Source organism: Corvus kubaryi, unplaced genomic scaffold, assembly GCF_017639235.1.
Source record: "Corvus kubaryi isolate FWS band 111438036 unplaced genomic scaffold, C.kubaryi_AGA036_p1.0 37396, whole genome shotgun sequence".
Lineage (NCBI taxonomy): Eukaryota > Metazoa > Chordata > Aves > Passeriformes > Corvidae > Corvus > Corvus kubaryi.
In genome coordinates this window covers 6,509,159-6,521,902 of record NW_024581135.1, presented here as the reverse complement: position 1 = coordinate 6,521,902, position 12,744 = coordinate 6,509,159, and the positions used below count along the sequence as shown (strand labels likewise).

Here is a 12,744-nt window from a genome sequence, read left to right as displayed (position 1 = left end):
TTTATTTGTGATGAGAACTACTGTAATTTAACTTAGACTAGAGGAAATAGTTCTAAAAGCACAAAATAACTGTATTTGCTTTTCAGTCAGTGTGGCATGCAGCTAATTGTCCTCGGCAGCCCTGAAAACTCTGCAATTCCTTTAGGATGCCTTGTGGTGCAATACAAAGTACATGAAGTCAGAAAAGGGGCACGAACAGTAGTCCTTGAAATGTCATATCTCAATTTAGATCAGTTCTAATGCTAGGTATAATGCAAAATTTGTACTATTAAAACAAACAAAAAAAACAGAGTTTGTGACTGTGCATGATTTGTAACGTGGAGCTTGCAACTCTTTTGTGCCACAATTTTATAGTTGTAAAAGTTAGGATTGATAATTGCTACAATTTCTGGTGTGGTTCCACAGCTGGAGACCACTGAAGAATCAGATGTTTTCAAAGAAGGTGGATAAGTCACTGCTTTCAAACATTGTATTAAATACCTTGAGTAGGTTAAGTCATAGCATTCAAAATGCTTTTTTATAATTTGTCTGAGGAACCCAAGATTGATCCATTTCTTCTCTTTAATGAGGTTAGGATGGCTATTCATTTATTTTCATGTGATTGGCCCTCTAGGAAATCATATGGTGTAATCTTAAGCCTTTAATCTGTAATGCTCCAAGCTTACTGCTGCAGTATGATTAAGCTAAAATTGTGTTTTGACAGGTCTGTGATTGGAAGAACCATAAGGGCAACTCTGACTTCCAATTCTCTGGGAGTTGTGAACTTAATCAGTAATGATGGGGTATCTTAGCCAGCTGATAAAGTTTTACATTTCCCCTGTTTCACAGTACAGTCATGTTTCAGTTTTCATGGGTTTGCCTCCAAAACTGAGATTCCTCTTTTCCCAAGGCAAATGGTCAAATTTCTTAAGGCACATGAATAATAAGGATTCTGCACGATGGGCAAGATCCCTGGGGAAGCTGAGGAGTTCTCAGTGACTTGCATCTATTTATTATTTCTTCACTGACTACTTCCTGTTGTACTTTTTTATTTTCTAGTAGACAATAGTAGAAGTATTGCATGTGCATTGATCATTTTTCTCTAAGAATCACAGCTGTTGATGCTTGTGAATATTGTTACTGACATTATAATTACCTTATTTATAGCCTTCAAACATGTGGCTTTGGTTCTATGATGATTCTTATTTTTTGGGTCTAAATTGCTACAAGGTAGAACTTTGATCCTTTGATTTAGCAGGCTTTGTCTTTATAAAAAGATATTCTAGGGAGATGGAAATGTTCCAAAATACATATTTTTGTAAGGCCTAGAAGCTTAAAAAACTTCTTGAAAACATTTAAGAACTGCTCAGAGAAACTGTATTTTGAGCATTTAACACCTGACCTCTGTCTTGATCTTCCATTTTCATTATCATGAATGAATATCTAACTGTGACTTTTGGTTGCAAATTTGCTGGGTTAAAAGAGCATGGAATTGCAAAAAGTCATCTTAAGCTTTTCCTGCAAAAAAGCAGTTTTACCTTGAAGTGATCACCTTATCAGCTGATGCCCTATTTGAACCATCAGGTTAACATAAAAGTGTCATATAAAGGTGGTGAGTGGAGCCTTTGGTCAAGTAGCTGAGAGTAGAGTAGAATTATTTATTTTGATGTGATTGTTTTACAGGTTGAAAATTGGTGTCCTCGTTTACCTTGGAGAGCAAAAAATCCTAATGAAGAAGCTGATCAAAAAACAGTGGTAAGAACACCCATGTCCTTAATAGGGAAAACATGAGAAATAATTCAGTAATTGTGATTCATGCAAAATACCCTGGAATCCTGTGCCACATAAATGCTAAAAAGACTAGAATTTACAATTTTTACTCCTCAAGGCTGAAAGGTATTCTCCTTGACATGTGTAGCTCATGTATCCAGTCTTGGTGGTAGGTTTTCATTAAAAACATTTTTGTGTTTAAATTTATGAAACACTGTACACAGATACTGAGAAAAATTATAAATCCACAGACTGCTCACCAGTGTTAAGTATATGTGAAAATATCCATTTTTATTGTCCCAAAAATCTGGGCCTTGTTTACAAAACTGCCTTAATGGAAAAGGTTTATATCCATTTCAGGTTTGTAGTAACGTTTTGATTACTACTAATTTTTTCCCTTTAAAAACTATACAGCACACAGAGTTGTTTCTAAATTGTTACAGCCTAATTATGTAGCAATTAGGATTTTAAGATAATTTAAGATAATTGCTGGGTTGCATATGAGCACCACTTACATAATATAGATATAGACTGTCTCATTTTGTAAAACCAATTGATCTTAGAACAGTCTAGGTTTAAAATGAGTATTTCCTTTAAAATTTACACCCTAGTAATGTTTCTTCATTTCTGGTATAATGGGAGACTCCTTGTATTTGGAAGATTCATGATATACATAAATCTTGAGCCTACTGTTCTGTACTGTGATTTAGATATACCTTTACCTCACTTTGAAGCACATGAACAAAACCAGATCTTATTTTGCAGAAATAAATGCATTGCGAAACATTGTGAACGTATTCTGGGCTATCAAGCCAGAATATGTTATAAAAATAACAGTCATTTACATAGCTTAGAAGTGTCTGTTTAAGTATATCTTTAATATTTGAACTAAAATCTTAACTTGTGCTAGGAGTGCATCTTTTTTCCTATTTCTTTTTTTAAAAAGAGGGATATAAAGCCCAGAGCTCACATTTGAGCAGTTTTTTCGCTTCTGGAAAGAATGCTGAAGAATAACTAATGTTCGGGGTGTTTCTTAATGCTTTGCTTGAAGGCTGAAATTCGTATCAACTTTGATAATCTCTACAAAATGATGTCGAGGCATGAGGAATTCAGGTGGATGATGTTGCGCATCAGACGAATGGCTGATACCTGGATTGAAGCAATTAAATCCCTTGCAGAAAAACAAAATTTGGAGAAAAGAAAACGAAAAAAGGTAGATTAGAACATTTTTATTCCTGTCACTTGCTGTTATATGGGCTCTTTCAAGCTTCTTGTTCGAGATGTAGCTTCAGAGTGGAAATAGAAAATATGTCTAAAAGGCTCGTGTTTATACTTGTGCCTCTTTTCAAGAAGTATTTTGCTGTTTGAAATTATGTTGCAATGGGTGTTTGCTTTACAGGGGATTTTACATGTTTTGTATGAGTCAGTCTTGGATTGAGTTTCCTGACCTCTGTAGTTTTGGATAAAATAGAGACTGTGTAGATGTTTCTAAAGGGAGAAACTGTGAATTTACTGCAAGCTGATGACACTGAAGTGTTTTATGTAGTCATGGGAAACAACAGTTGTACATCTTTGTTGTCCAAAATTGAGACTCTAAACGATTTATCTTGGGTTTGGATTTGAGTAGACTTAAAGTTAACCACAACTTTGGACTGGATCAGTTTAGACCTCCTGTAATGGGTTCAGTTTTAAGGCCATGAGATGCTTGAAGTGAAATGGTGTAGCTCATTTGATTTAATTTTTATTTTATTTTAACTACCTCAATTAGCTAAGATAAAGCCACAAGTTGCAAACACGACAACAGGTTTCCTTTCCTGCCTTGTTATTCCTGGAGCCAGTCCTGAGTGGCAGCAGAATAGAAATACGTTCATATTTCTACCCTCTCTTAAGCCTGGCTGGCTCAGCTCCTTGCTGGAGATTCTCAGTCCTTGCATTCATTACAAAATTAAATTATTTGGGTGGAAGTACTGGATTGTTTTCATTGATTTTTTTTTTTTTTTTTTTTTTTTTTTTTTTTTTTTTTTTGCCTATAGTTGAAATTTAATGGGAAGAAAAACTGCTGTAAGGTACAACAGTTGCATGTTTAATGGTGATAACTCAAACGTATGACTTTCTTTTCCAGATCCTTGTTCATCTGGGGCTTTTGACAAAAGAATCTGGATTCAAGATTGCAGAAAATGCATTTAGCGGTGGCCCACTTGGTGAATTAGTCCAGTGGAGTGATTTAATTACATCTCTCTACTTACTGGGCCATGACATCAGGATTTCAGCTTCACTGGCAGAGCTCAAGGAGTAAGGAGATTACTTTCGCTTTTGAAACTGGAATTAAAAGAAAAGAATTGTAAACTCTTGAAGCTTCTATTAACAGTATATAATTTCTTGAAGCATAAAATGAAAGTGATAATTCACTAAACAGACGATAAGATTATTTTCATGAGCTGAGTATGTGTGCCATGGAAAGGATAATGTGTTTTCATTGTAGCTTCAGGCTCCTGGGACTTCATAAATGAATGTAGTAAAATTCAAACTAAGCAGCTTAGTCTTTAACATTCCAGGTGCTTTATCCAGCTGCAATGGGAAATGTTACAGACTAGCCTAATTCTGTGTCCTCTGCTTCAGTTTCTGCTGTTCTTCACTCAGAATCTCATTTTAAGATAAAGATTTAAGTTCTTTAAACATGTTACTTTTGATGTAGTTAATTGTTTGTGTTAGGTCAAATTGCTCCTCGCTCTTCGTTGTCCTGCTTTGCCAACTAGTTCAGCACCAGACATAAAACATCTGTTTGAAGCTTGAGCACATGTACTTTTTCTGCAGCTTTCTTTTCTTAATTACAAACATGACAACATTGTTTTATAGAGAGCTCTTATACTATAAAGCTGTCAATAGAAGTAGGAAATTATTTTGGATAATTTCAAAGCACACTATTTTTAAGCATTTCAAACATATTATTCTCTTGCTTAAACCAGATGGGGTTTTTAGTGAAAATTAGTGCTTTACATTTAATAAATGTTGAGCATTTGAGAGTTCTTACATGATTCATGATTTCAAAACAGAGTAAAAGAGTAAAACTTTTTTGAAGCTGGATTTATTGGAGTAAATATTATTACAGCATCAATTCAAGGTATTTGTAAAGTAATGCTTTTTCATATTGCTTCTCTTTTTGTTTAGGATTATGAAGAAGGTTGTAGGTAACAGATCTGGCTGCCCTACCCAGGGAGATAAAATCGTAGAACTCATTTACATTGATATTGTGGGACTGACTCAGTTTAAGAAAACTCTTGGTCCGTCATGGGTTCATTACCAGTAAGTATAACACTCACTCGCCCTCTAAACTGCTTTTTTAAAGAGCTTTTGTTGAATAACACTTGTCAAAGTACTGAAACAAATCCATTCAGATGAACTTGAAATTATTTAAAAGTGAAAATGCACTTTTCTGTTGTCTTTCACTCTTAAGATTAAAGGGGCTATTACTTGTTATTTGCATGCCATCATTATCCCCCCCAGCAAGCTTGAGATTCTTGAGTTCAAGCATTTTTAATCTTAAAAATCTTAATTATCCTCTTGATAAATCAGTATCTTTGCCCCTCTTTCCCTCCTTTCTTTACCCACACTTCTCCTCCCCATTTTTTTTCTGTAAATGAGTAGATGAGCTGAGAGATTATTGCATTTTATTGTTTAGTTGGAATACCAGAGGCATGGGTTTTTTGTTGGTGATTGTAACCACATTGGATCAGTGATTGTGGAGATTTATCTATTCTAATTGTATTGCCCAACAACTGCAGTGCAATTTTCTATTCCATTCCTTAAGATACTGGGAAGAGAGTTGTCTTCAGGGACAGGTCTGAAGAATAAACTGCAGTTATTGTTGCTTCTGTAATCTGTAAACTTCTTTCCATTAGAAGATGAGGGTCACAAGAAACGACTTTGTGCACCTTTCTTAGTGTATGCAGTTTTAAAACCTCTTTTCTTTTTGTCAGTAGCCTTAAATCATTAAGCCTCCCATGTGTTGTACAAATACATATCAGCATGAAATAAACCCAAATCTAAATTACTTGCTTTGATTTTTCTATACTTTGATTGAATTAGCTGTGTCTCATGATCCAGAAAGTCCAGAAAATCCTACTTGAAGGAAGGTATTGGAAGGTGTTCATGGAGAGAAACTGTCTTCTTTCAGGCTCAGGATTTTCTAGAGCATTGGATCTTTCCAGTGGAATTTTAAATGACAGTACTGTGATCAACATATCAGATTAGATTACTCTTAATCTCTTTTTTGAAGCAGGGGAGTAAATGGATATTCTAGTTTTTAGGAGCCTGCTAATAAAGATAATCCCATTTTCCACTGAGCAACAGTTGCTTGTCTGTCTGCCAGATGTAATTGTCACTAGGAGATCACATCCAGCATTGTGGTCAGGATATGAAACCCTTCTTATAAATTTTAAATGTTTCTTCCCGTTTGCTTGCAATTTCCTGTCTGGTATATCCTGTAACAAAGGTATGGAAATATATATTGAGATTATAGATAGCTATTCCATTATTCTTTCTTCATAGAATCATTAAATCTTGAATTATCAATCTGCTTCTCATTGATTACTATTTTGTGGTAATGGCTAGCATTTTCTGGTTTAGGAGAGCAGAATTACATTTAACTCCAAGTGCCTTAGGTAGTATAGAATTTTTTGAGGCTTTTGAGGGAGAAAAAATTATCTTAATGCCTGTCTTCTACAACAATAAATTTCATGGACTGGAAGGGAGTCTCATCTAGTCCATAGCCTGACTGAAAAACAGATAATGGTGCATTTGTCCTTCATGAGAGATTTTTGCCTCCTCTTTTACTGCAGACTGAAAAAGATGCCCCCAATGTGTTGTTTTGTATAGTTAAGCTTTTCTTAAAGTGTTTTTCTTGGCCTGGTTTCTTGCAAACTGCCCATTACTGCTTATTCTAATAAGGTTTTGCAGAATAAATTACTTCCTTCTTCTGCTTTGCCAGCTCCTAGGATGTCTTCTATACTGCTTTTCCTTCAATTTGCTTTTTTAAAATATATAAATTTAGGGGTTTAAACCATTACTTACATTTCATCTTTTGTATACATTTCATGAAACTTGTTGCATTTGTTGTCAATCTCTCTAATTACGTGATAATTTCTCTCAAGTTCAGTGTACAAAACAGGGTCCAGACTAGCAGAGACTACAGAATTTATTAGAGCAGGAGAATTAATTTGTAGCTGCATGCATGCTGCTCCCATTTCAGGATCCTCTTCCAATCATTGTTTTTTCTCTCAGCATCATGAGTTACCTCATAAATTTTGTCATTTAAATGTTTTGAAGTTAAAACCACTAAGTGTGTTATAACAGCATAGGCATCCATTTCTGTTTAATTCCAATAAAATAAATATTATCACAAATAAAGATGCTTTTTAGCCCTTGTTCCTTACCAACTTTGCTTTTTCTCTCAGTTGTATTTAATGTCAGTAGGAATAATTGTTTGTCTCAAAAGAAGGGTTTTTCAGTAGACATGTGCAGGTCAGCTCAGTCTGGTTCATACAGACCAGACTCAGATACAAATGAATTAAAACATTTTTATTCACTTCAGAATAGAGTGGCAGAATAAGCCTCTGCCTTCAGAACAGTCACTTGGTAAGAGTGCTTTATATAATCTTTCTGGGTGAACTTGAGCCCTGAGGAAATTTTTGGTAGTTGCAAATCAGGTTTCTGGAACTGCAAGCTCGAAAGAATGACCCTGCTGCTTTGGGAGTGAGTATTTTTGAAAGACTCTTCTGTACAGCTCAGAGCACCAGTGACTTTTGGTAGTACCTGCTTTATCTCTGGGATAATTGGTGCTGTAAATAGCAGGAACACAGCAAAGCACACCTCTTTTTGGAGTGCACCTGATTTCCAAGCAGAATAATGCCTGGACGTGCTGGATTTTTCCAGTTCTGAGGTCTGGATGTTTGAATGCAGTTTGTGTGCAATGAATCAACATACAAATTAATAGCTTAATATAGTTCAAGAAGTGCAGCCTTTCTTAGTACCCTCATCCTCCATGCAGCACATAAGAATCTGGTATTTTTTTCATTTTTCCACAGTCTGTAGCAATGACTCATTCCCATATGCCAAAAATCCAACTGGCATTTTTTTCTTGAAATAAATTAACGTGGCAGCTATCCTGAAAAATGAGCAACATTCCTGCTTCGTACGTGTTCTCTCGGATTCGTCTGTTTTTGGAGGGTTATTTTCTGTCCTAAGATTTTAAATGCAAGTCCTAAGTGGCCTGATGAAGTGGGAGAAGGATACAAAAAAAATGTGTATAAATGCTTCTACCAGGTCAGCTCTGTTAAGATTGTGCTTCTGCCCGATATTTATAGGGGGAAAAGCTCCCTTTAAATAATCCTGGGTTACTTTTCGTCTGGTTTTTTTTTTAAGCCCTAAAATTGTCACTGCTAATGTGTTAGACAAAAAAGACTAATATGGATATTACTAAAGCAATTTGCTACCTACCAGTCCTCTTTTTAATTAGGCAGATAATACACTTAGTCTGACACCAATTTCAGGACATGCTGCAATTCTCTGCAGCTTCACTGCTAAAGCTAGGTGACATTTTAGGAAGGAAGGGTGGGAAAACTGAAGTGAAAGATATACCAAATTAGCATTTTAATTTAAAATATATCCCTGATTTATAAAAAAAAAAGTGTTTTGTCCTTTTCAAAATTAATTATTTCACTTTAGAAATGCTAATGCATTGTATGCAGAAATAAAAAAAAATTGAAGGCATTTAAATTATTAAGTGAAATGGAGAATATGGTACTAGGGTAGACAATCAAGGCATTCCTATATATATTAAAATATCAGTTCAGCATAACTGGTATTAATTGCATTCATTTCTAAATTTGAAATCTTTACCAACTCTTTTCTGCTGCATTTCAGGGATTAGTTTCACCACTTGAAGCTTTGATCTTTCATACCATTCCTGCACACACTTGCACTTTTTGCTGTCATCTTTTTTCTGACTTAGTTTGTGCCAAATTATATAAATTTTTTTTGTCGTTTTCCTGCTTTCTGGTTTAGATTTCTGTTGCATCACATTGCCTGTCCTGATTCAGAGACCCTGTGTGTATTGAACATAGTTCCACATATCCCTATGAACCATTAGTGCTACTTATCTTACATCTGAATACAGGAAAAAGAGAGGCAACAAAGCAATGGAGTGCTCCTTACATATATCTCTTGACAAACTCCAGTAATGTTGCAGTTTTTCAGTAGCTTTCTCCTATTTTTCATTCTCCTGTGCTCAAGTACCTGGCCAAAAGCTGTATACTTGAGAGGAATTTTGTTTTAAGTGTTGCCAAGAAATAAGAGGGCTTTTATTGCTGAATGATTCATCAGCGCAGAACTTGTTTTGGTCCTTCTGGAGTATTTTGTGTGATGCAGAGATAATTGCCACTGTTGTAAAATATTTTCATTGAGAACAGTTGACATAAAACACTGCACAGAAACTGATCTGTCAGCTTTGTTGTTTGGTGAATCATAATGTGTTGTATATTTTGACTTTCTTTTTGTTTGAAAGATCTCTGTGAAGGTTTAAAAAAACACGTCATTTTGCTCAATTTGTACTTTAAAATACAAAGGTAGTATTTCATATAAAAGTTGCTGGGGTTTTTTTCTATTTCCCAAATTATTGAATACTTTTGAGAAAGGACCAATATATAAGTAATGTGTACATTTATTTTGGGGACTAAAATATTTTATTTTTAAAGCTGAGAAATGGTTGGATATTAGCCCTCAAAAGGTGAAAGAACTTAATTCTTTCACATATAAAAGCCAAAATCCTGGTGTTTTTCTGAACAGAATGTAAATACAGGCTTGGAGCATGGGAAATGTTGAAAACATTTGAAAAAAGCCGTTTTTAATAGTAACTTTTGCAGCTACTCCCTTCTCTGGTACCCATGAGGTCGTGTCCCATCCTTAGCACATATGAACCCAGTGATACAATATGCAGTGATAAGAGTTCATGTGTTTATAACATAATTGCACATGATGTTTAATTCCTGTATAAGTCTTTTCTGCAATTTTGTTTGTGGAGGGGTGAAGAATGGTAGGGCCAGCAGCTCTGGAGCCCTATAATGTACTGCAGTGGCAGTGATCTGTACGTCCAAGTCATATCAAAGATTTGGCAGGCTGCATTTTGGAAACATGACTTCTAGAATCTCTGTCCTGTAACATGTACTGTCTTCATACTGACCCTTTTTCTGCCTGTCATCTACTGTGGGCCCTTTTTCTGAAAGGAGACGCTCATAAATAAAGTGATTTCTTTTTCAAGACATTAATAGGATTTTAAATAAAGGGTGAGTGTGATTCTCTAATCCCAGGCCCTTTCTAATCCAGTGCCAGGGTTTCTCTCTGTTGTGTGCAGGTTGATGCAGGTAATTGACTTTCATATTGTTTCTTCAAAAGTCTGTGATAGAATGTTTCATAAACAAATAAAAGATCTGACTGCAAGAACTCAGCAAATTAAACCATCTTCAGTGCTTTTCCAGTAGGTCTAAAAGTCCGAACCGGGAGAACAAATACAATTGTCTAAAGACAATGTCCTGTTCTGCTCTGATCTTATTGGCATGTTGCCCCTGGCTGCTGCATTTGGTTTTGTAATAATGGTTGAGAACTTTAGAGAACAGATGGAAAATCCTCTCATCTTCTGCTTAAATTCTACTTCAGAGCCCTAGGAAATGCAGGTGACCACTGTGGCATTCCCATAAGTTCTACTTGGATTTTAAAGCATAACTTCATTCTGTAAGGACAAAGAAACCCAAAACAAGCTCCAGGGTCGTTATTTGAATATCTGATATATCCTTAAATTTGCTGTTCATACCATCTTTGTGAATGTAATATAAGCAGAAATGTTTGAAATTAAAATGTACCTTCACTTTATACATCCTCCACAGCTGTGCACAAAGACAAAACACATCTTAATTATCATAACTGTGTATATATACACACATTCTTGTATATACATATGTAGGTGTACCTACAGTAAATTTGTTTTTCTCTTTTAGGTGTATGCTAAGAGTTCTGGATTCCTTTGGAACTGAGCCAGAGTTTAACCATGCCCATTATGCCCAGTCTAAAGGCCACAAGACACCATGGGGAAAGTGGAACCTTAATCCACAGCAGTTTTATACAATGTTCCGTAAGTACCTCTGTGCTTGTAAATAATTTAGGGCTTTAAAAAGAAATGCTGTCATTGAGAAGATTTTTTTTATTATGAAGGACAAATTCACAGTTTAATAAAATACAGCTGCTAAATGGGAAGAATTGTATCAGTGTCTGTAGACTGCAAAAGCTCTATTGTTCTTCCACCCAGCAATGAGAAAATAAGAATATTGAGCTAATATAAATAGTGGTAGGGAACTTTATGCTCTGGGTACCTGTGGAAAGTGGTGCTTGGCTTTTTCCTCAAATGTCAGGGAATTTGCTTTTGTTAGTTCTGCTTTCTCTAATCTTACTATGAAGCAATAGATTTCTGAGGAACTTCCTAGGTTACATTTTTATAAACTGCATTCCTGCATTTCATCATGTTGAAGTGAAGTTTGGAACTATGTTAGCTATAGTGTTGTATTTTTGCTTTTGTTCCTCAGCAACTCAGCAGCACCATCCCTTCACTGTTTCTTTGAGTTTAAGATTGATAAATGACCATTCAGCAAAAATTTTTTGTCTCTACTTTTTTATGGCTTTGTAAAAATTTTTACCTAGCTTGTTTTCATATTGTGAGTATTTATCCTCAGGTGAATTGAGTAACATTTATTTGCCAGCAGTGTACAAAGCTATTGAAAAATAAGTAGTAGATTTCAGCACTGCTGTAGATCTTTCAAGCATCGATAAATATCTTCTGAAGTGACCCCAGCCAAACCTAAAAAAGAAACAGAACAGGCACAAAAAAACGTAAAACTTCTCTATAAATTGGGTCAGATTAAATTATTAGTGTGACCTGGTGTACACCTAATCTTTGACTTTGTGGCAGTAGATTCCAGAATCAAGGGATCTCTCTCTTGCCTGTTGTAGCAGCAGTTCAAGTGTGTTATCTCTGAAAGGTGCAGAGTCACTGCTGCTGGCTGGAGGGTAAGGGAGGCTCAGGGCAGTGCCTTCTGCTGTGTGCAGAGGCTGCTCAGCCCAAGTGTAAGGAAACACTTCATGGTGACCAGCCCACCTCCAGAGTTTGGTGCTGCTCCTGTCTGACATTAAGACCATTAAGGGCTCTGTTCTCTCTCATCAGCTTTCATCGTCAGTCTTTCAAACTTCCCTGCTTTTCACAGCAGAATTATACATGCTGCTGTCAGGTTGACATGCTTTTGATTTTAGTTGCCCTGTAAAATTCTTGAGAGAGGCATATTTTGTCTGTCAACATTTGCTGTGCAAGTTTTTCCAGTGAAATATAAGTGAAGGTTGTTCAAGAGATAAAAGGCTGTATTCACAGTTGTTGGGAAGCAAGTAACAAAACATGTGGTGAAATGTGACTTGGAAGTGGTTGCAGAGGTTGTGTCTGGATATTAGTAAGCAGAGCTTGTTCTGTATCCACATTTGCTAATATTTATTGGTTTATGTCCTAAATGGAAAAGGAACTCAATTGTGCTTTGTTGAAGTAGTCCAGCTGTTGGGAAATTCAGATGTGAGGTCCTGTTCAAGAGAGCACCAAGGATGATGATGCACTCAATGAAAATTGCTGGATGAATGCTGGTGGTACAGCTGTGTGCTCTGTGTGTGCACTACTCAGTCCCACTCCATGAAATGCAGAAGAAAGGAAATCTTCTCTCCAGAGATCTCTGTTGTGCCACTGGTACAGTCTCTTGTGCAGAGAAAATCGCTTCATAATGAATTTTCCAAAGAGTATGACTGTATTGGAATTTTAGTAGATAACCATTTCCAATTTTTGCTGCTGGAAATGACTGTGGGTCTTCCTCTGCAGGAAAAGTGGTAAATAGATTGCAGGCAAACTAATTCTGAAGC

At 35.9% G+C, this 12,744-nt stretch overlaps 1 protein-coding gene across 2 annotated transcripts in view; it reads left to right on the top strand.

Annotated features, from left to right (window-relative positions):
• Positions 1 to 12,744, top strand: part of MGAT5 (alpha-1,6-mannosylglycoprotein 6-beta-N-acetylglucosaminyltransferase) — a 104,506-nt gene that overhangs the window by 56,300 nt on the left and 35,462 nt on the right. For both annotated transcript variants that reach the window (XM_042041140.1, XM_042041139.1), the window contains exons 6-10: positions 1,663 to 1,734; positions 2,801 to 2,962; positions 3,872 to 4,041; positions 4,918 to 5,052; positions 10,797 to 10,930. In XM_042041140.1, coding sequence (XP_041897074.1) covers positions 1,663 to 1,734; positions 2,801 to 2,962; positions 3,872 to 4,041; positions 4,918 to 5,052; positions 10,797 to 10,930 — 673 coding nt within the window. The remainder of the gene's footprint in view (positions 1 to 1,662; positions 1,735 to 2,800; positions 2,963 to 3,871; positions 4,042 to 4,917; positions 5,053 to 10,796; positions 10,931 to 12,744) is intronic.